The following is a 23,326-nucleotide window of genomic DNA, read 5'->3' as shown; positions in this document are numbered from 1 at the left end:
GACGTGAAAGCATTGATTGTGTACGGGATGCACTGGTGCCTGGTAACGTTATGCTGTGACATGAATGCAGTGGACCTGTGCAGCTCTTGCGGGGACTGTCTCTAGATATTACTAAGCTCATGTGAGGCTCTTTAGCATTAAAAGTGCACTAATGATGCACTACTCCAACTGGCTCATAGGCGTGAAAAACAGAGCAAGCCTTCGAAATGCATGCAAAACACCACCTAACACCGACTGGAACAGCAGGGGAAATGTTGTCGACATGCAGAACAACAACCCGCAGCCAAATGAAAAGACATCCGAGCTAGCGGTCGCCACCCACCTCTGGAAAAAAGGTAAGGAGGTGGATTATGGAGCTGTAAAAACCACCGTTGCGTCAAATATCAGGGCCTGTAGCGATTAAAAAGCATGACTGGCCTTTTTTTCTATAAATAGCAGAGCACATTGTGTTGCGTTGTTGCTTTTAAATGTGAATATTTCCAGCGGTGAGGGCAGAGGGAGTCAGACAGTCAGCCGGAGTTTCCAGTTTCCTCCTCAGGTCAGAGTGGAGGGCGAAGGCGTGCTCCGTTACCAAGGCGACGGTCAGCTAACAGGGCTGCTAGCGGGGCTAGGCTAGCACCCGTAATGCGACTTTCGTGTCCTTTTGACACCTCGATACGCAACGAGCTTACATTTTTTTACCCTCGCATTGTGATGTATTGTCATGATGTGCATGTAATGGATGATCGACACACATGCGGCGGCTAAGACACAAAGGGATGCATCGTAAGTTGAGTTAACGGCTGAGCAGAGTGATGACAGGTCTGACAGGCGGTCGCACGTCGTTGAGGTTTCTCCAAAGATTTCTGCCCTGTGTTTGCTAGCTGTTTCTATCTTTGATGGAAGCTAGCTGTGGCTTAACTGTGTTATTAACTGGCTATACTTGCACTTGAAACACATGCAGCGACTGTAGAGGTCTTGTAATAACGGTAAAACAATAATTTTAAACAACACCAGCATTCAGATGGGCTATTCTGTACACACACAGTTCAGATTGTTAACGTGTAGCTTGGTAAAGGGGAAGTTTTTCAATGCTTTTGGATGCTCTTTCAGACAACTGTGTCCTTAAACTGAACATCAAGTTAGTTATCTTTACATTAAACAATTGGCTTTAGGTGATAAAGCTGCAGTCATTAGATGATAAGCAGCAGTGCAATGACTGAATAATATTCCAAGCAAACAACAATTCAACCAAGAAAATAACCAGCAGATAATACAGACGTGCTGGAGGCCCCACCACCTCTCCTCCATAGAAGCAAAACACACAGACTTTATAATTCTTTAGCCTTTTTTTTGTTGTTGTTTTGCATCTTTTTGTAGCCATCATGCATATCTCTGTAGTTTTTGTCTGTGGTCGTTTCGCATCTCTTTGTGGTCATCTTGAATCTCTTCTTAGTCCTTTTTATTTATTTATTTTTTTTATCTTTTGCAGCTATTTTGCATCTCATTGTAGTCGTTTTATGTCTCTTTGCAGTTGTTTTGCATTACTTTGTGGTCATTTTGTGTGTTTTTGTGGTTGATTTGCCCCATTTCATAGTTGTCGTCATTTTAAATCCCTTTGTAGGCATTTGGAATCTCTTTGCAGCAGGTTTACATCTCATTGTAGACGTTTTGTGTCTCTTTGCAGTTGTTTTGCATCTGCATTTAGTCATTTTGTGTCTCTTTGTAGACATTAGGGGTGGGGAAAAAATCGATGCAGCATAGTATCATGATATTTTTATGTGGCGATATTGTATCATCACACAGTGCACAGTATCATTTTTTTATCATCTATGTTATTAATGTTACAAATACAAATTAAACTTCAGTTAGCCTAGTAGAATAATACATTTAATTGCTATTTCAGTCCACCAGATACATTTTGCTGCTGCAAATAAATGGCTTAGGTGAGATGAATAGAATGAAAACTTTATCTTATTAGATAAAACAGATGTTGACAAAGTTGTCCTTTGGGGACATCATTTACTGTTGAAAAAAAGGTAATAAATCACAATATATTGCAGTGTATTTTATCACATTACTCAGCATATGGCAACATATTTAAAATCGCAATAATATTGTATCGTGACTTAAGTGTCGTGATAATATTGTGTCGTGGATCCTCTGGTGATTCCTGTCCCTAGTAGTCAAATTATGTTTCTTGATGGTTATTTTGAGTCTTTACGGTAAACACGTATTAATTTGAGTGACAATTTGTAGGTGAAGGCCAGTGGGCCCTCACACTTGGGCCCCTGGGCCTCTGCCCACAAGGCTCATTCAGAAATCCATTCATTGTTGCAGCCCTGTTTTGCACAAAGTAGTTTGTTAAACGGAGTCTTGATTGAATGTACAGCCAAAATGATTGGTAGATTGGTATTTGCTGCCCTCCATAATCAACTGAAGGTCTTTGGACAAAGACAAATCAATAATGAAAATAGTAATTGGTCGCAGCCTAAAACGAATGCAGGGTTTCCAGCTGTGACTCTGAAAATTCAAATTCCTTTTCCCCATAAAATAACCACAGGCTGTAATGTCCAGTGGTGGTGTTCAGATACTCACACATTTCAACTGATATTCATTATTAATATTCTAGAAACATGTTCATGCAAAACCTTCCCCTTTATCATACTTTGTCTTTCTTTTTTTATTTTGTATTTTTGCACAGGCTACAAAACAATCAAGAAGATCGGGGAGGGCACATTTTCAGAGGTGGTGAAAACTCAGAGCCTGAAAGATGGGAAGTTCTACGCATGTAAAACCATGAAGCAGACAATTAACAGGTGTGTATTCTGCAACTGAACATTTCCCTGTGCACAGGCAATCAGTGGTGCATACAGTATCATAGTCTGCTGTGTATGAACCCTTGTAACTGGAGTCAGCAGCTTGACACCCCTTTTGCCTTAAGTATCCTATTAGATGTCGGCTTACTCTGCCTTTGACCTTGTAGCGATGAGGTAACAATAGACGACTCTGCTTGAAATCTGAGTCTGTGCACTGGTTTTTATAACTGTGCCCTTTAAATCTGTCATTTGTCGTATTAAATTTTTACATTCTCCATACACAGCAGCAGATATGCAGTTTTACTATGCAGTTTATAAAATTGTATGCATACACCTGTCAGATTAAATGTGCATATGTCATCTGCTCTCTGTCATAAAGTCTGGAGCAGGCCAATAACCTGCGGGAAGTCCAGGCCATGAAGAGACTGAGCCCACATGCAAATATCATCCAGCTGCATGAACTGATTTAGTGAGTACAGAGTGTTGTCTGTTGTGAAGTTAATGTATCGCCTAAAGCTAGTTTCATGTGGTATGTCATGTTAATCTAATGCAATGTTTCAGTGACAAAGAAACTGGAACTGTGTCTTTGATTTGTGAGCTGATGGAGATGAACATCTATGAGTTCATACAAGGTACGTCTGCAAGTATGAGCATGTAATAAATCATGGTAAGGATGAACAGGGACGTCTTGATGATAGTTGATTGATATTGATTCCTCATTCCCAACAGGAAGAGAAACACCACTGCCTGATCACACAGTAAAGAACTACATGTACCAGCTTTGCAAGTCACTTGAACACATGCACAGGTATGAAACAGTTTCAGTTTGTAAAACAAAATATAAACTATGCTGAGATAGTTTCCCCTCATCTTCCTTTTTATTTTTCAGCTGTGGGATCTTTCACCGAGACGTGAAGCCGGAAAACATTCTCATCAAAGTGAGATGCGTCATTATCATAATTGGCTTTGCAGAAACATAACAGTGGTAATCTGCTTTTGTCTCATGCATATTTTAATAAATATTGTCTACAAATTGCAGCAAAGTGGTCTGAAGCTTGGTGACTTCGGCTCATGTCGGAGCGTGTACTCCAAGCCCCCGCACACAGAGTACATCTCCACACGCTGGTACAGAGCGCCAGAGTGCCTCCTCACCGATGGGTACTACGGCCTAAAGATGGACATGTGGAGTGCTGGTTGTGTCTTCTTTGAGATCATGAGGTACCTCTGCCAGGGAAGGGCACAGGGCTTCATCTGTTATACCTGAACTGAACAAAAGTTCATGAGTAAATTAGTCACAACACTTTTTATGGGGAGACACTACGGGTGAAAACAGTTTTTTTCATGCACTGGTCAAGTTAAAGATTTTGGACTCTTCTTCCATATCAGTCTTCTTTGAGACTAGGTGTTTATTTTAGTTCAGATTTCTGTTCTGGAAAAGTCTGCAAAAAGCGCATATTTAATGAGATAACATCTGATGTGCGTAAGTAAACATACAATTTCTGAGAACTTGTAATACAAAAACTATCTTTATGTATCCGAGTTTTTTTCCTTATACTCTGAGCAAGAAATCTCCACTTCAGTAGCACTTTCATACACCAGACTTTCCAGTTTTATTCCTATCTATATTCTGAATATTGTTTCAGCGGTATGTGTTTATGTCTCAGCCAGAGCCTGATTTATATAACATTTCATTCCTAAAAACCTGGTGAAATTGGATTTTTTTAAGGCTGATTTATGTAGTGATAAAAAGAGAAACCTTTGACTTTAATATGTCAAAAAAAAGAAACAAGAACCTGACTCTGGTGTTATCCAATGTTCAGATTTCTGTACTGGAAGTAAATGCAAATGATTTAATTAGATAATGCCTCATTTGCATATTTAAACAAAATTTAAGAAAACTAATAATCCAAAAAAAAATATTTAAGTAATCAACTTGGGAAGTTTCATGGTGATATCTGATAGTGGAGAGTTTTACCTTATCTGATGGACCTGTCCGCCACCGCAAGCTTAAACAAATCTCACACAAATACTATGTAAATAGTTTTGTTGTCTCAGTCAGATACCTGTGTGTGTTTTCAGTTTGAATCCTCTCTTTCCTGGAACCAATGAGCTGGACCAGATTGCCAAGATCCATGACGTGTTGGGGACACCAGATCAAAGTATCCTCCACAAGTTCAAGCAGTAGGTGTTCCACCTAAAATATGTTTGAAGAGTGTGTGTCTTTGTTACAGAAACACCACACATAATTTTTGAATATCAAACTTTCATGTGAGAGGAAAACAAAGACTTCTTGTGGTGTCTTAATCTGGCAGGTCTAGAGCGATGCAATTCAACTTCCCCCCGAGAAAAGGCAGCGGCATCTCACGGTTAGTCCCTCACTGCCCGGCTCCAGCTCTGTCACTGCTCTATCAGATGCTCGCCTATGACCCTGATGAACGCATCACTGCAGAAACAGCCCTGCGGCACACATACTTCAGGGAAGTCAGGTAAATAAGAAACAATTCATCACCTTGTAACTCTAAATGTAGATGACAAAATTACCAGCTTTGTTGGAAAGACAAACTGTGGAGACACCGGTCTTTTGTTTTAAATGTGTATATCCTGTCCTTTTTTTCTCTCAGGCTGGCAGAGAAGAAAGCCGAGACTCTTCACAGAGTTTCTGGGACTGTGGGTGGAGTAGAAAGCAGTGGCACACACAACTCCTTAGACCACATCTGGCGCCCAGCCAGACTAGGCAAACAGCTGAGGGGAAGACACACAAGGCAAACCCCTTTAATGAGCGTAAGTCAAAGTTCAAGTCAACTGACGTAAAATGTCCAAAGAAATATGAACACAGCTGTTCTTATCTGACACTTCCTCCCTCTTCAGCACAACATGAAGCATGTAGCAGAGCCCCTCATCCGACGGAACATCCCTCATTATCCCGCAGAGCTGCCCAAACTCAACATGGTTGTACCAGGACCGCAGATCTCCTTCCCAGCCTCCACTATGCCCTCATTTACTGTAACCCACCGGGGCACACTGCCAACCATCACATCGAAAAAGTGCCAGTCACGGTTGGTCAAGGTAAACACAGGAGTGCGACACACACTTCAGGCTTTTAACATTTTTTTGAGTCTCATTTCACTTAGGAAAGTCACATCTACCAAGGGTACTGTGGGGATTAAGTAAAACACAGCTGACAAGTTTGTCTTGCGTAACAGATGTTTTATAAATGCGAGAGGATCGTCACGTTAATATAACCAAAAAGTGCCTTGGTAGTGCTTCCATTAAAGGCTGCATTTCCTCTCTTCACAGCCCCGGGATGAGTCACACTGCAATGCTTTCAAGACCTTCTACATGCCACCTCTGGATCGGAAACATGGAGGCTACTGAGAGCCAAAAACACTTCAACGTTTGATTAAAAAAAAAAAAAAGCCTCTTACAACAGGATAGACCTGTAACTGTTAAACACATTGTGGAGAGGACAATGTTTGGACAGGCCTGATGATGAAATCTGTAAAGCAACACAAACATGTCTGACAAAAGAAATGCAACAAAGACCGCCAAGCCTGTCATCTTACCAGTTACCACTGCTACATCACAACTATTCAGTCCTCGTTGTAATGATGAAATTCAATGTGATATCTACATGATCAATATTAGAGTCTGTCATATTATGTTGGGTTGAGAGTGTGTAGTTTAGTTATAACCTCAGTTTTACTTGACCTAGTCAGGTGTTATATGTTTACAACTGTTTAGGAGTATACTTCCATCTGAGCATATTACACAAGCTAAGCAATAACATATCTGGCAAGTGAACAGCCGATTATACGGCAGCCCTGAGAGGCCAATGAGGGGGGAAATAATTCTGGTGATCCACTTTCTAATTCTGATTTAAACTGTTTTCTGTCCTGTGTTTCTGGTTTAAGAACAGGTTTTGCCAGGATAACCTTTCTGATCTGGTGAAGAGGGAGCTGAGCCGAAAGGCAAAGCTTTCGATTTACTGGTCCATCTACGTCCCAACCCTCACCTACAGTATGGTCATGAGCTCTGGGTAGTGACCAAAAGAATGAGATCACGGATACAAGTGGCTGAAATGAGTTTCCTCAGAAGGGTGGCTCAGCCTTAGAGATAGGGTGAGGAGCTCTGACATCTGGAGGGAGCTTGGAGTAGAGCCGCTGTTCCTTTGGGTCGATCTTGGCACAACCGTTTTTTTTCCCACCCATTTTAAGCCATAAGCACAGGACAGAGAACAGTTTAGATCAGATGTAGAAATGGATAACCTTTTTTTCTCATTTGCCTCTCAGGACTTCCATACATTTACCATTGGTGAATGAAATGGCAAAAACATCTTTGACGGGAAACATAGTCAGCTTCCTGGAAAGTAATAGTGCCTCTAAAAGGTCACCACACCCCTCGGACTGGTTCTCGTATCATTTTACAATTTTGAATCACAAATGATGAACACCAATTCTATAAGTAAGTGCAACTGTAAGATGCAAAATATGTTCAAGTATTCATCACCCTTACTGTGACACACCTTAAATATGACCACGTTTAAATAATCAGTTGAGTGAGGTCACTGGTATGTAACTGTGGTGTAACAAGGGTAAATCTGAAGTTCCAACAGCTGGTTAGTCAATGTCCTGGTAAAACCTTTGCCCTTAAGACATTTCAAACAAAGTGGCCAAGTCAGAGCCCACACCTCAATTCAATCTAGAATTTATGGCAGGACTTTGACCAAATACTACACACAGTGACTAATTAATCAGCTGTGATTAAAAGTTGTAGAGCAATAAACTCAGAGGGTGGTGCTGAACACTTTTTATAGGCACTGTATACTTGTGATAGTCTCTTTTAAATAGCTGTGAACAATCTCGCCGGGACAAACTGATTTGTAGGGCAACAGTCTTCCGGTGCTACAGTAAACAGCAAAAACATTCACATGAAGTGCTTCACAATTACTCTAAGCAACAACATGATCTTTGGAGAATTATTTTACAGGCACGTTCCCTGGGTGCAACAAAGTTGGAACAGTTCATAACAAACTTTTAGATCAGTCATGTATGTGAAAACATCTGTATTTTATATGGCCTTAAGAACGTCCTGATTTTTTTTTAATGTTTAAAACATATCTCAGCCAGCACCCTCACTTGAAGCATTGTGGCTTAAAAAAACAAGCACCATCTCATCCTGAGCTGTGAGCTCGTTAAAATCGACTGTGACTCAGTCTGCACTTTATTGTGTTGGTTATTTTGACACATTATCAGAGTGAGGAAGTTAAGTGTCATTTTTACAATGTCATCATTACCCTGCATTGCAAATGCTTGAATCTTTTACATTATGTCTACACGACCTCCTGACACAAACATGTTGAGTAGAAATTGATGAGAATTGAAATTCTTTTTTAATTCAAGTGGGAAATGTGAACTTCGAAAATATACAGTACAGGCCAAAAGTTTGGACACACCTTCTCATTCAATGCGTTTTCTTTATTTTCATGACTATTTACATTGTAGATTCTCACTGAAGGCATCAAAACTATGAATGAACACATGTGGAGTTATGTACTTAACAAAAAAAGGTGAAATAACTGAAAACATGTTTTATATTCTAGTTTCTTCAAAATAGCCACCCTTTGCTCTGATTACTGCTTTGCACACTCTTGGCATTCTCTCCATGAGCTTCAAGAGGTAGTCACCTGAAATGGTTTTCCAACAGTCTTGAAGGAGTTCCCAGAGGTGTTTAGCACTTGTTGGCCCCTTTGCCTTCACTCTGCGGTCCAGCTCACCCCAAACCATCTCGACTGGGTTCAGGTCCGGTGACTGTGGAGGTCAGGTCATCTGCCGCAGCACTCCATCGCTCTCCTTCTTGGTCAAATAGCCCTTACACAGCCTGGAGGTGTGTTTGGGGTCATTGTCCTGTTGAAAAATAAATGATCGTCCAACTAAACGCAAACCGGATGGGATGGCATGTCGCTGCAGGATGCTGTGGTAGCCATGCTGGTTCAGTGTGCCTTCAATCTTGAATAAATCCCCAACAGTGTCACCAGCAAAACACCCCCACACCATCACACCTCCTCCTCCATGCTTCACAGTGGGAACCAGGCATGTGGAATCCATCCATTCACCTTTTCTGCGTCTCACAAAGACACGGCGGTTGGAACCAAAGATCTTAAATTTGGACTCATCAGACCAAAGCACAGATTTCCACTGGTCTAATGTCCATTCCTTGTGTTTCTTGGCCCAAACAAATCTCTTCTGCTTGTTGCCTCTCCTTAGCAGTGGTTTCCTAGCAGCTATTTGACCACGAAGGCCTGATTCGCGCAGTCTCCTCTTAACAGTTGTTCTAGAGATGGGTCTGCTGCTAGAACTCTGTGTGGCATTCACCTGGTCTCTGATCTGAGCTGCTATTAACTTGCGATTTCTGAGGCTGGTGACTCGGATGAACTTATCCTCAGAAGCAGAGGTGACTCTTGGTCTTCCTTTCCTGGGTCGGTCCTCATGTGTGCCAGTTTCGTTGTAGCGCTTGATGGTTTTTGCGACTCCACTTGGGGACACATTTAAAGTTTTTGCAATTTTCCGGACTGACTGACCTTCATTTCTTAAAGTAATGATGGCCACTTGTTTTTCTTTAGTTAGCTGATTGGTTCTTGCCATAATATGAATTTTAACAGTTGTCCAATAGGGCTGTCGGCTGTGTATTAACCTGACTTCTGCACAACACTGATGGTCCCAACCCCATTGATAAAGCAAGAAATTCCACTAATTAACCCTGATAAGGCACACCTGTGAAGTGGAAACCATTTCAGGTGACTACCTCTTGAAGCTCATGGAGAGAATGCCAAGAGTGTGCAAAGCAGTAATCAGAGCAAAGGGTGGCTATTTTGAAGAAACTAGAATATAAAACATGTTTTCAGTTATTTCACCTTTTTTTGTTAAGTACATAACTCCACATATGTTCATTCATAGTTTTGATGCCTTCAGTGAGAATCTACAATGTAAATAGTCATGAAAATAAAGAAAACGCATTGAATGAGAAGGTGTGTCCAAACTTTTGGCCTGTACTGTATTTGCTACACCAACTTTTTGTCCAGTGTAAGGGGTCGCTGAAGTCTTTGTAGCATCAATGATTGGTTATCACACAAAATAAAGTACATGAATACTGCAGTTAGGAAAAACGTCTTTGTTGAATCTCAAGTTTCTTATCTCAAATGTCTGTTAGGAAGAAAATCGGAGGATATAAAGCTCCATGTTTTCTTCTCAGGATCCTTTTCATTGTACTAACCTATGCTTCCTCACATCCTCGAAGGCTACTAAATGAAGGCTGGGACACAGTGTCATATCGCGTCATTGGGGTACACCATGCGCAGTAAAATCTTGTCTGCACCTGCCAATAGGCTCAATAGTTGGTGCTGTATCATAGATTGTCGGGATGATTCACTGAGGCGTCCGTGGTCGGTCTTGTTGGAATATGTTTTGTTTGAAAAATAAACACATGGGTGACAACTGAAACAAAAGCTTGATATGTGAAAACATTATTGTATATCAGCCACCATCCATTCTACCACACCCAAAGAACACCTGAGCGGACACCATCCCTTTATTCCTAGCACTATCTGCTGTGACCCTCTAACGTCGCAGCTTCAGTTACATTGCACATGTGCCATACCCCAAAGCTCCCATGGGGTCATAGACAGTGTCCCAGCTTTCTTCTAATAGCCTTGGCATCCTGTCTCCTTCCATGACCCAGAGATTGTTCTCTTCACCATTATGGAGGATCGTCCAACCCTTTAAACGCACATCAAGAAGACAAGGAGAGAGGAGGCTTCAGGAGGAGCTCAGAGCTAGGAAACACGTGTATCTTACGTGGACATCGTTCATCAAGTGGCGTGACTTATAAATGCTGTACTTTAACATGTGGCACAGTGACGTCACTATGAAACCTAGGATCTTCATGAGGAAGCATTGGCTACTCCATCCTCGCGTCTCTTCCTCACTGGAAGGAGTGAAGATGCAAGGAAGAGACGCGAGTGAGGGAAGGGAGGAGATACGGTAGCATAATGAAAAGCAGCCTCGGTATTTGTTGTGACTTTGGCATACAGGGAGCTTGTATGAAGTCTTTGAAGACTCAATCATTGTCTTCCTGAGCTTCAAAGACACTCCTTTCATGCAACTTAAGCACTTTTTTGACAATGTAAGCAATTTCCACACCAGCTCTGTTGTGTAAATACAGTACATGTAGGTGCACAAAAAAGGAACAGTAAACAGTGTATTCAAGATTATTTTAATATTATTAATATGTATACTTTAGGCTTTAGAAATATAACTATCAATGACAAAACTTCCACTGGAGTAATGGTAGTTTGCTTAGGCCCCCATCAAATCAATTAATTACAATATACACATTATGATACAGAGCAGATTTGAATCTGAAATAATATTAAAATAAATGCTCAATAGATAAAGGTTTTAATAGTTTTTATCATTTTTTCTTCACCTACTGTTATTAGCCATCTGTGAGTTCTGAGCACACCCAAAAAATGTAAAGCCATTTTCTTCTAATAAACTAATTTAAGTGCAAACAATTTTTTTTTCTTTAAAAAGACTATGATTGCAGCATCCAGCTTTATAGTTTCAGATTTCAAGACTGAGGATGTTAAAGCCGATTGCAACAAGGCAGTCCTCAACCCTCTTCTCTTTTTTTTTGTTCCATTAGAGTAGTTATAAAAACAAACAACAACATAACTAACAAAATCAGTGCAAAGTCGTTGATGGGGAGATTCTACTCAAGAAAAGACAGAAGTGGTGGGTGAATGTGGATGGATGCAAGAATTTTCAGATGCTCACGCACTTGGTCGTAAAAGGATAGTTCATCCAAAATTCATATTTGAGTCAGTCACCCTGAGCCGAAACTGGGCTACACCACAAGGTTTTTAAAAAAGATACACGCAGATTATGAAAATTAGATGAACTATCCCTTTAATCTCAAGCCACAATTGTCTGGTTTGCATCTAACAAAGCCAAGCTTTATTTCCAGAGGGGACAACAGTCTGATGAGATTTGACATGAAAGAAAGATCTTTTTAAAAATTTAAAAAATGTGTTAAAACTCCAGAGAACAATAGTACATAGCGCAATAGTCCACAATTGCCCCACACCTTTTCTTGCGTCATTCCTCCACTACGTCAAGTGAGTGATAAACGAAAAAGAACAGAAAAGCCATTAACAAAATCGGGGCAGGGGTGAGGGGAGGGGTATTAAAGAAAAGGAAAACTTGCAATGCTTGCAGGGTGAAGAGCAGCATCAGACTCTGGGTTGCAGGGTTCTTTAGCAGCAGAAATATTGTGGCTATACTACTGTTCCACTGGGAGAGCTGGCTTGGTTTTGGGATGACAATAAACCCTGGAAAAGGAAAACAAGGAGATTTGCATTGGGAAAGTTCACATACTATAGCAAAAAAATCAAGCAACAAATAGCTCATTAAAAAATCAGCCTCTAGCCTCTTCTTCTTTTCATATCCCGGTCCCCTGCATTTCATTAAAAGCCTGTGCACAGCAGTCAAAGTGGATGCCCAGTATACAGTGTGGTGATGTCTTTGAAAGGTTTGCTTGATCAAGGCACTTCTGTTGTACATGACCAGATAATTAACTTGTTTTTACAGAGGGCTTTTAAACCTCTTGAACCGACCTCCAAGGGAATTTTTTTCCACAGGGCAAACTTACCAAACTGTTAGACAGCACATTTTTATTGCACTTCTGCTATTACACACTCATTCCTTTAAAGAATGCTTCACCCGCAAAATGACCATTTATGTATCAATTACTCGCCGCGTTACTTGAATTCATGAAGAAACTACGTTTTTCTCACATGCCTCCAAAGTGAACGGAGAATCCAAAAAAGGCTAAAATTCTTGATCAATTGAAGCAGTCTACATTTAAAAACAGTGAAACTATATCAAAATCACAGACTAGCTACCGTGATGTCACCCATTGGTTTTTGGACTCCTATTTTAAAGCCTCAAATTCGGCACTACAGTCATTGCCATATTGTTTTTCGGAGCCAGAAGTGACCATATTTGGGCGAGAGGCTTACACTGTTGCAGACCAAGGGCTGGATCTCACTGAGAGGCCGAGGAGACTATCGGCAGACAGCCTGTCACTCACAGTGGCCTGCCCTTAATTATGCGTAACTTTGAGCGATGGTTGAATTATACAAAAATGTCGCCCCCCTCCCCCCGATGTCATGAATATATTGAAATTAGCTACAGCGACCAAAGGCTGTAAACATTTTAATTTCCGCTGTACAGTTGAGCATTTTAACACAGGGGTCTATGGGGACTGACTGAGCTCCAGAGTCAGCCTCAAGTGGCCATTCAAGGAACTGCAGTTTTTGGCACTTCCTGCGCTAGCTTCATTTTTCAGTCACGGAGCCGGTTGTCACTTAGTCTAAACCTTTCTTTACAAACTGTCACACGACTCCTGCAGTATAATCCACATCTTATTTATCCAATCGTATACTCAGTGCTTCCCAAACACATGCATTTTTGCTAAAAACGTTACAATATAAAGAGCTTCTGCCTACGAATAGTGTGTCCTGAACACACCTGAAAAGTGCATGCATATGAAATCCGCTTGAGTTTCCAGGCATGCTCCAAGACCATGCACAAGTGTTCTTACTGATGTGTTTTAATTCAGAATGTTTTAGTGAAAATGGATGTGTTCAGGAAGTACTAACCATACGACTGGATAAATGAGACTTGGAGACTTTTTGGGATTTTCTGCTAACCATAGAGGCGTACGAGAAACACAAAGTTTTCTTCACAAATTCAAGGTAACATGCAGTGAGTAATTGACAAATAAATGGTCATTTTCCAGGAGAAGTATTCCTTTAACCATAACAAAATGTTTGCTTGAACTTCTATCCAAATACAGAATGCTCTAATTGCACTTTTTTTGTATAAAATAGTCTGTATTAATCAAAATGTATACCCACTACAAGCTGTGTGGTGCCATTCATTTTTACTGCTTCAGATTGTTTCTGGATCAAACTTACATTTTTTCACCCACAAGACACTGGTGTTCTCAGTATAACTGTATGTTTGTGTTCTCATTTCTACTTATGAGACATTTGAGTGCATCTCAAGGTCATTCTTGCCTCCAGCGCCTGCTCATGTAGCAACAATCTCAGTGGACTAACTAGCCTTCAGACTGCCTGTGTGTTCCTGATCCGGACTATCATGTGCCTCGCTCTGGCAAAGTCTCTAAAACACAGACAAAAGGGAAGTATACAAGGGTGTATACACACATTAAGCTGTAAGCGTGTGAGGAACTGCAGAGAATCTTTGGGCAAATACAGAGCCATTTGCATAAAAGCTGAAATGTGAGAGTGTATGCAGATGACTTCTTGGCTGTGCTGCTATGCATTGTGGGATGATTATGATGAACCAATGAACACACTTCATATGGATTAACGTCTTCTTTCCCCTCACAGGTCTACACAGGAAATCCTCCTTATCAGAGTGTATTATATAACCAGACTAATATTTCCATAGCATCGGTTATGTTTGAAACGTAGGCATAAATGGTCTTTCATTGGAGAGCAGATGCACATTAAACAAAGTCTGATATGTTACTTGCCTGCCTGCAGAGAGTGACAATCTGACTATAAAAGCTAAAAATGCTATTCCAAATGTCCATACTTTTATTTTACGCTTTCAGATTATATCTTGATTTTTAGTTACAGCCCACCAACTGACTTTAGGACAGCTTAAGATTGAAAGACACTTCCATTTCCCCCACATTTCCTACATTAAAAAGAACTTACCACTTTGCCTGGCCTCGCCCATGTGCAAATAAATCCCTCCTGACAAGCAGTCACTAAACAGTCCTCTAAAAATATGAGTACAGTCAGTCTCTCGTGTGCTATCTTTTTACAGATGAGGGGCTCGAGGAGGGGCACATCCTCCATGCGAGGGCACAGCAGAGTGCCCAGAGTCTTTGCAGGGTCTGTTTTGGTTTTTGTCAGCAGGTTGAGCTTGTCGCTGCTCTTGCTGCTGATGTGGCCCATGCTGTGGTTGCGTTTGTGGTCCTTCTCGTGGTGGCGCTCCTTCCGGTCGTGGAGTGACAGCGTGGCAAACTTACTCACACCTGTGGCAATGGCACTGTCCATAATACCACTGCCAATGCCGCCACCACCACTGCCAGCCTTGTTGGTGTTGTTTGCCGTTGTCGTGGTGCCGGCTGAATGGGGTAGGCTGTTGGAGCGTGGTAATGTAGTAGAGAGGGAGTTAATGCCAGGAGTATTGGCACCACTGTTGTTTCCATTAGTAGTGTTACTAGAGGTGTTAGTGATTATTGTAGCACCCGCAGGGGGGCTGGTAGCATTCATCACGTTAGTGTGCGTCCGTGTCCGTGAGAGCGGAAGATGAGGGAAAAGGATGTCCTCAGTGAGGTCCCATAGGCACAGCTGAGTGTCCTGGCCCACTGAGCCAAACCGGTATGTGACACTAACAGGCCGGCTGTCCGTGGAGTTGCGCTTAGAGAGTCGAGACTGCGTACTGTTGGCCCGGTCTCGTCCAAAGTGGATCATCTGATCCTGGAAGTCCTCATCGCTGCCACTGAACTCCATTGGGTCACTCTCCTCCACGCTGGTGGTGTAATGGTCAAATGCCACCACACTAACCCACGACTTGTGCCCATGGCCTCGGGCGATGACTCTGCAGTCCAAAAACGACCACACAGTCACTAAATCGTCCTCTCCACCTGCAACTATGTACTTTCCATCAGGGCTCCAGCACACACACAACAAGCCACCAAAGTAGCTCTTCATGGTTCCGTGAAGTTCAACAGCATCGAAGTTGAAGACTCGTAGGAAGCCGTCTTGGCTTACACAGGCTAGGAACTTCCCATCTGGAGAGAAGGCAAACTCGTTCAGGGCCCCCTCGCCCACTGTCCATTTAAGGAGAGGGTTCCGCGTGGATTTACTCTTACACGTGTGTACAGAGTAGTTTTCTCCCTGTTTAAGCAGCTGGTAGTGTGGTGCCGTGGTGCCACAAGTATGCTCCACGTTGTACAGGTACATATTCCCACTGGCATGAGAGACCAGAAACAGGCTCTCAGAGCCCGGCACCCATTTCACACATGTTACTCTGGACTTGTCTATTAGTCTCTGGCAGGAGAGAGGGAAGGGGGAGGTATCAGACAGGAGAGAGAGAAGGGGAGAGAGGAAAAAATGTCAGCACAGTATCATCAAGAAGTGGATAGTCTGAACATGTTGAATGTCTTACAGTGTCACATAGAATACTCCGTTACAGTCATAGGCCATTTGGTCATATTCTGTGCTGAAACTGTATTTTACATTTTTTTATTTCCCAATCTGTGAGTTGTAACCTAACTAAGGGTTATTGTGTGGGGCATAGGTTCATTCATCTTTGTGAGATTAAATGAGATACACAAATATAAATACCCTTTCACCTCCTTGGCAGAAAAAAGCAGATGTCTGACAACAAGGCTCAAATCAAATATGAAAACTGTCTCTCAATTTTTCCTCTAATGCTGTAAACAGAACTCCCAGTACTTTAACCTCTGTCCCTCAGTGACCTACCTCCTCATTGAAGAGCTTGCTTGTCTCCTTCTTGATGGGGTCAATGAGCTGTACCTGTCCCGCTGAGAAACCCACCAGCAAGGACACGCTCTCCGCTGTGGCTGTGAGGTGGTTGAAGTCATGACAGGTGGGCTGCGTTCCCTTATAAATGCGCTTGTCTATGGGCTTGCTCAGGTCAGCAGCCTGGAGAGAGAAAGCATGAACACACACGATATGAGTGCAGTAACCTTTAAATATCTAAAATTACGCACTTTTTTGCATGACAAAGGCAACTGGAGTATCGGAGCTGAGTGCACAGTTAAACTGTTTCCTCCTGTGCGTCATCTCAAACACACTGACACGGAGTATCGAGGAGCTGAAAGGACAATGTTAATAAATTCCACTGATAAGTAAGAAGGCACTCACGCTGGTTACAGCCTTCTTAAATCAAGTGTCTTGCAACCAGAGTGTGCAAGAAGTGACATTTGAACTTTACCAATGCATCAAACTGCTGACAGTCACTGAGCAAAAAATGAGGAAGAACTCGATTACAGGGGCATGCCTGTTTTCTGTGGAATGACAGACGATAGCAGTCATACAGATTGTTTCTTTATGTCAGGTAAACTTTATTTTACTGCAGTGAACAAAACACGCTGGGCATATACGGTAGATAACCAGTATAACAACAGTTCCTCTTGTTAATGATTTACCGTTTACACTACTGGAAGAATGGAAAATTCTTTGAAGACGAGGAATCAGTAGTTCCTCCACTAATGTTACATGTGACGTTGAGTGTTTCGGTCTCGCCTTAGAGAAACAAAATGTCAAACCAATTCTTGAAGTAGTTGAAATCAATAGTCTAGGCTCTTATGCCTCACAACAGTATACACGTTATTAGACAGTGCTTTGATTATTGACATTATCACCTATGTCAGCAGTGGTGGGAGCACTCTGAAGTAAGGAAGTTACAGAAATATACAGGAAATAAACAGGTCCTCATGAGCTGCTAGATTTGTTAAGAGTATCAGAAGGCAAAGAACCTCTTTCAGCTGAACCTTAGGAGTGGGACAAATAGACTAATCAATAAGATGATGTTTTGGGAGCATTCTCTTGTGATGTGTTACTGATACACTGAAACTAAATATCAGTGTCTTTATTAGGGATATGACTAATCTGCCTGTGTCAGAATAACTTGCTGTTTAACATTTTCTGTCCGACAAGATTAAAATCACTATTTCAGACAGTTTAACTGCCACCAATTCTGTGCTACAAACTCTGGACTTGCTCTAAATTATGGCAGCTCAGCCTTTAGCCAGTCTAATGCTGTTTTACAGTGGGGCAACGATGACACTCATGACACGCACGTTTCTGTGTGAATAATTGAAAAGCTGAGACACATTGCCTCAGTCAGAAGTCAGCTGATTCCTGTCAACCGTGTCAGCTGTTTGCCAACTCACTTTATGTGGAGTTAATGACAGAGCATATTGAAGTTATTTAAAGTGTAGAGTCTGAATCAGGATACTCCTAACTGACACCAGCATATGAAAGTGGTAACACACGAGTCCCACTTGTGCCCCACCTTGTTTTTTACTAGAAAACCATGACATGTTTGTGAGAATCCACCATCACCATGAGTCATTCACTTATATGTTAGTGACTAAACGTTTAGCAGACTCTAAAAATGTACTGTGGAGTGATACAGCCTTCAAAGACTTGTATCCTTTGCACTTAAAGCTTATTTAGCGCACTATACCATAAATGTCAACTATTTAGCAAGCGTTAGCATTTCAGCTTGATGAGACACATCCCCAAGCTAAGAGATGAGTGGCATCAGTCACAGAGTAAAGGCTACAGATAGCATACCAACCTACTAACTGTCCTAACACTGCATCTGCATCATTTTTGATATGTCGACACCTGTCAGTCTAAAGGCGTCGACAGGTGTCATGGGTGGCAACGTACGAACTGTCACTGTCATCACAAACTACAACCGTTACAGCAGCAATGTCAACCCTGCTAACTTAAACCAAACCAAAAGGCTTTACCCTGGTGAATGTTACGCAAACTCACGGTTCCTACCACCCAGCAAAACTAAAACAGAGTGACGGACTGGGGACGGAATTTAGCCTCTGGCCTCGGAGTTGCTGCTAGCTAACGTTAGCTAGTTGCGTTGGCTAGCTAACTAGTAGGCTAGCTTCGCCGTAGCTTCAAGCTAACTAGCTGCCAGCTAATTTCAAAGTCAACCGCCTGCCAGAGTTATTTAACCCGGCCGACACAACCCCGAAGTTCGGCAACAGCTAAGGAAACAGTGATGTTACGCTAACATGCAGTATCACGGATATCCGTTGACAATAGCCGCGTTAGCACGCTACCTTTCTAACGCCTTTGTAGATGTAGAAGTAGAGCTCACGGCCCACATTGAAACAGATCCTGTCGCCGTTGCCCGACTGGTCGTTGACGTTCACGAAGGAGACCTTGACGGGGTTGGAGCCTTGCGAGTTGAAAGGCACCCTGTTAGGACGGCTGTATTCGGAGTGAGTGAGGAGTTTGTAGACGCCTTCCCGAGTGGTGAATTGCGTTTTAATTTCGTTCATCTCCTTCCCTCCTCCCTCCGCCGCCATCTTTGAAATTAACATTCATCCCTTTCCCCCAGGCCGGATCTTACGCACGGAGGGGAGCGGGCCATGTAGCGGGCATTCCGACTCTCCCGTTCCCCCCAACGGTGCATCGGGGAACTGGTGGAGCAGGCTGGAGGTAGAGTAACAAAAGTTTTAACATTATTGTGCTTTTTAAAAACAAATTTAACCCATATATTATAAACAGTACACGTGGCAACAGTAACATACATTTTACTTGTGGTATATATGAATATATTGTCATTTCCATTTTTGGAGTCATTTACCGCTTCCTTCACCTGTACAGAAACTTTAAATACTTTTTTTTTTTTTTTTTTTTTTACCAAATGTACGTATAAAATTAAAAAATGTTTACCACCAAACCATTAAAATTGAAATTTCAGTTGTTGTGCAGCAGCATCATGGTCAATATGAGTTTTATTTTGAAAAAAAAAAAAAACCGGACGTATTATTTTGTTAAACTCCTGAAATTAACAAACTAAAAGGCGTTTTGAACTCGTGCCAGTGCTGTTCATCGTGTGCAGACTGCTCACATGTGGCCACACTAGGTTGCATTGTATCAAATGCACCTGGTACTCTGCTGGTTAATTAATCTGACTACACACAAAGACAACTTTTAACTATTTTACTTTGTCGTGTTTCAAAAAAAATATACTTACCAAATGTCATGGCATACAGAAGAAGACGACAACTCTCACTTCCAGGTAGTATCAATATTTTTGTGTAATTTTTTGCAAATTTAAAAACTTTAATTTACCTTAAATTTAGTAATATGGGTTGCATGGTCTCATACAACCTAGTATTTCCTTGAATATGGTATTATGAGTATGCATGAGAGGGATATACTCTGAACTGTCTTTTTCTTAAATGCATTATTGCACTACAAATTTATTTGTTCCCTCCAATTAGATCACAGGGACAGACATGTGCCCAACAACATGGACCAGCTTGCTTTCAAATACATGGTGAGATCAGTCAGCCAAATTTTATCACGATATTCAGAGAGTTTTTTCAGTTTGAAATTTTTAATTCACTTGCATTTAACTTCTTTCTTGACTTGACTCATAAATGTGGACTAGAGTGAACTGTGTTTTCTGTCAGGAGATGTGTAAGGTGGAGTCCAGCACTGATTCTGACTCAGAGATCAGTCCAAGGTGGTCGGACACCAGCACTCTGGTAATGCTTTAGACACACACACAGTCAACACAAATGGATAAGTGACAATGTAAAATTAACTACAGCGTAGGACCAAATATGAGACATAAATATTTAAATTTTAACAGTCACTGAGTTCATAGCATTGAAATATTTTACTTAGAGAACCATGCACCTGAATTTATTTGTTCCAATTTCACCGCTTTGATATTTAGATATGAAATTCCTTGATTTGATTTTCAAAAGTTGAATTTGATTACATTTTTTTTCAGTGTTCAAAGATTTAGATCCAAAAATTAATTAAATTAAGTTTCAGAATCTCAAAAAAATAGATTCAAGTTGCTCAGATTCAAATGTTTAAGTCAAAAAATCTATTTATTTTAATTCTGAAACTTGAATTTTCAGATCTGAATTTGTGAACACTGAAAAAAAGTATTCATATTCAGACTCTGAAATTGAAAATTAAGATTTTTTTTAAATTTCAAAGATGAGAATTCAGACAAAAAATTTAAGGTACATAGTTTTCAAAGTAAAATATTTACATGCTATGAATTTAGTGGTGTTTTAAATTTCAATATCAAGTGTTCAGTGGTTGTTAAAATTAAAATACCTACAGTATTTCTCTTATTTGCTTTCATACTAGGATATTTTCCACTGGATCAAACTGAGTGTCTTCCCTCGAAACTGACTCTACATGCCCATTATCTTGGCAACACTATTGTCTCTATGATCTCAGAAACATAGTTTAGGAAGGGCACACTGGGACTTTTTGAGCTTTATGGTTTACAAAAATAAGTTACCGTCTTGTCTGTGTAAAAATCCCTGAATTCCTCATTGAGCAGGGATGTGTGAGCAGTGCACCAGAGAGTGGAACTTACCGGCGGACGTTGCCGTTAACACACAAGTCTGCAGGAAAGCATGGCTGTTATTCTCTGGTAAACACTTTCCTTTGTCTAATCCATCAGTTTCCTCTGCAAATCATCCTGCTAATTTCTGAATGAATGCGTGTGTGTGTGTGTGTGTGTGTGTGTGTGTGTGATTGTAGTTTTTGGACCCATATGATGGGAGCTCTGAGGATTCTGACGAGTCAAACACCGATATGAGTGTCTCCAGCAGGCGAATGAGGCAGCAGGGAAAAGGTGGAGGAGGAGGAGGCTGTCGGTTCATGGGCAGGAGCAGGAGATTTATCCTTAATCACCCTGCCTCTGTCGCCCTCAGAGAAGTGGTGAAAAATGGGATGAGAGATCCTGTGTCAGAGCAGCAGCATGGTTTGGATGTGAAGTGTGGGAGTGACTCTGAGCTGTGTGTCTGTGGCCCTCTGCCCTCCCACAGTGACCGGGATGGTTGCAGAGATATTACAGAGGAAATGGCCGATGATCCAACGATGCAAACCATGGATATAGAATTACATTGTCAGGTTGATGATTCAGGCTTGAACACTACAAGATCCTCCACACCTCACACACCTGGACCTGTAACCCTGGTGGAAGGGAGTTCGTCGCAGATGCTGGATAGCTCCTCGGAGAGACCCCCATGCCCCTGTAACCTCAGATCGCTTTACAAGAGGAAGCTGGGTTTCCTTGGTGCAGAAGTGGTGGAGCTGGAGCAGAGAAAGAGGCAGTGTGTTGTCAGCATGGAGGACAAACATAAATGAAGGGACTTTGCATCTGAGCCATGTTAGAGCTGTCTAACCATGGACTGACAGGCTGAAGCTCTCCTGTCACGCTCAGTGCCTTGAATAATTTAAGGTAGAATGAAGGACTGTAAAAAGTTATATGGCAATGCACTTTGTTTACTCATGTATAGATAAAACAGTGTAGAGACCTAAAGGTTTATTTTCTGTGTCACATTATGGCTTGTTGTCTTTAAACGATTATGATTTTTGTTGGGAGATTTACCATAGTAACCTCGGTCTCTATATTAACAGACCACAGTCCAACCTATGCACCTGAAATTAAGGAACTGTATTTTTTCATAGACCAATAAAGAAAAATGCTAATTTCAAAAAGACACTTAAAAATGTTTGTTTGTCCACATAAAATAAATAATAATGGTTAAGCAGCTCCCAACTTTAATGATAATAATAATAATAGAAATAATGGAAATAACTCAAAGCAAGTCAATATAAAAGGGCATTAAAAACAATTTAAAACATGAATCAGTTGATTCTACAATTTTCATGTAAAAGTGGTGGTGATTTGAGATCCTATTAATCAAAATCTTACATAGTATTTCTGCTTGTGACAGTTTTTACACCTTCAGACATCAACTATCAGAGCCTATAATTCCCAACAGACGCTGATTAACCAAATGTTTTCTCTAGACATTTGGTTAATCATCAAGATGATAAAGATGACATTCTGCAGCTAAAGCTCCACTGAATTTTAGCCACAGGTGCTCCATCAAAATCTAATTTTGTTAACATGACCAGCTGATCAAATTTTACTTCTCAGAAATGTATCTCAGTGGGGAAAAAATATGGGCTGCTAAGTGTTCATCAGTTTCAAGCATTGCTTTTAAGCCATTCATGTGTAGTTTTGGCTTCATATCAGGGTCACATCTCTTGTAGGCTGCACTACTGTATGTTTACTAGATTACATGGCCTATACAAAATTCACTTCAACTCAATTTTACCTATATACCCAATATCAGAAATCACAATTTGCCTCAGAGGGCTTTATAGCATACAACATTCCTCCTTTAATGGGGAAAAAATGGTAGAAACCTCAGGAAGAGCAACTGTGGAGGGATCCCTCTTCCAGGACGGACAGATTTGCAAGAGGTGCCTTGCGTACAGAACAGATCCACATAATAGATATACAGTGATCCATGTGTGCCAGAAGGTGTGTAAATTGATCTTGGAAGTCAATGATAGTTTCTATATTTGAAATTGGGGACAAATTAAAAATCTACATCTTCATTTTTTTGGTCTTGAAGTACATACAAGTATGATAATGTATTACATGTTTTTGCCACAGACAAGAACCTAAATTTCACATCCTTACGTCTGTTTCACATGTCATCAGACAAGTAAAGTGAAACATGTTTGTATTTTCATTGATAGCTTGCAGAGGTATCTAGTTAAATTTTCACTTGTATTGTTTATGTACTTTTCTTAAGCAAAAACACGTTTATCACTTCCAACCAGCAGGTGGCAGTAATACACTGAAAAA

General features: G+C 41.1%; 3 protein-coding genes across 7 annotated transcripts; 2 read left to right on the top strand and 1 right to left on the bottom strand.

The window, feature by feature from the left end:
• Window position 1: 1 nt before the first annotated feature.
• On the top strand, window positions 2–10,299 carry mok (MOK protein kinase). 2 transcript variants are annotated; one of them, XM_033643277.2, is made up of 12 exons: window positions 2–335; window positions 2,684–2,798; window positions 3,178–3,267; window positions 3,360–3,430; window positions 3,528–3,606; window positions 3,688–3,736; window positions 3,838–4,016; window positions 4,878–4,979; window positions 5,111–5,284; window positions 5,420–5,579; window positions 5,667–5,864; window positions 6,096–10,299. In XM_033643277.2, the coding sequence occupies exons 1-12, from the start codon at window positions 152–154 to the stop codon at window positions 6,171–6,173; spliced, it is 1,479 nt and encodes a 492-aa protein (XP_033499168.1). In that variant the 5' UTR covers window positions 2–151; the 3' UTR covers window positions 6,174–10,299. The 2 variants fall into 2 exon arrangements, with proteins under 2 accessions (XP_033499168.1, XP_033499170.1); XM_033643279.2 differs by lacking the exon at window positions 2–335 and adding an exon at window positions 453–765.
• Window positions 10,300–11,050: 751 nt separating this feature from the next.
• Window positions 11,051–19,025, bottom strand: wdr20a (WD repeat domain 20a). Its single transcript, XM_033642298.2, has 4 exons — window positions 18,735–19,025; window positions 16,384–16,566; window positions 14,605–15,948; window positions 11,051–12,183 (listed from the first exon to the last, which is right to left on the bottom strand). The coding sequence occupies exons 1-4, from the start codon at window positions 18,996–18,998 to the stop codon at window positions 12,130–12,132; spliced, it is 1,845 nt and encodes a 614-aa protein (XP_033498189.1). The 5' UTR covers window positions 18,999–19,025; the 3' UTR covers window positions 11,051–12,129.
• On the top strand, window positions 19,021–22,163 carry LOC117266891 (uncharacterized). 4 transcript variants are annotated; one of them, XM_078175094.1, is made up of 6 exons: window positions 19,021–19,116; window positions 19,677–19,702; window positions 19,908–19,963; window positions 20,103–20,174; window positions 20,996–21,088; window positions 21,199–22,163. In XM_078175094.1, the coding sequence occupies exons 3-6, from the start codon at window positions 19,937–19,939 to the stop codon at window positions 21,805–21,807; spliced, it is 801 nt and encodes a 266-aa protein (XP_078031220.1). In that variant the 5' UTR covers window positions 19,021–19,116; window positions 19,677–19,702; window positions 19,908–19,936; the 3' UTR covers window positions 21,808–22,163. The 4 variants fall into 4 exon arrangements, with proteins under 4 accessions (XP_078031220.1, XP_078031219.1, XP_033498193.1 ...); XM_078175093.1 differs by having other exon boundaries at window positions 20,100–20,174; XM_033642302.2 differs by lacking the exon at window positions 19,021–19,116 and having other exon boundaries at window positions 19,326–19,702; window positions 20,100–20,174.
• The last annotated feature ends 1,163 nt before the right edge of the window (window positions 22,164–23,326 follow it).

Source organism: Epinephelus lanceolatus, chromosome 15, assembly GCF_041903045.1.
Source record: "Epinephelus lanceolatus isolate andai-2023 chromosome 15, ASM4190304v1, whole genome shotgun sequence".
NCBI lineage: Eukaryota > Metazoa > Chordata > Actinopteri > Perciformes > Serranidae > Epinephelus > Epinephelus lanceolatus.
This window is presented reverse-complemented; position numbering and strand designations above follow the sequence as displayed.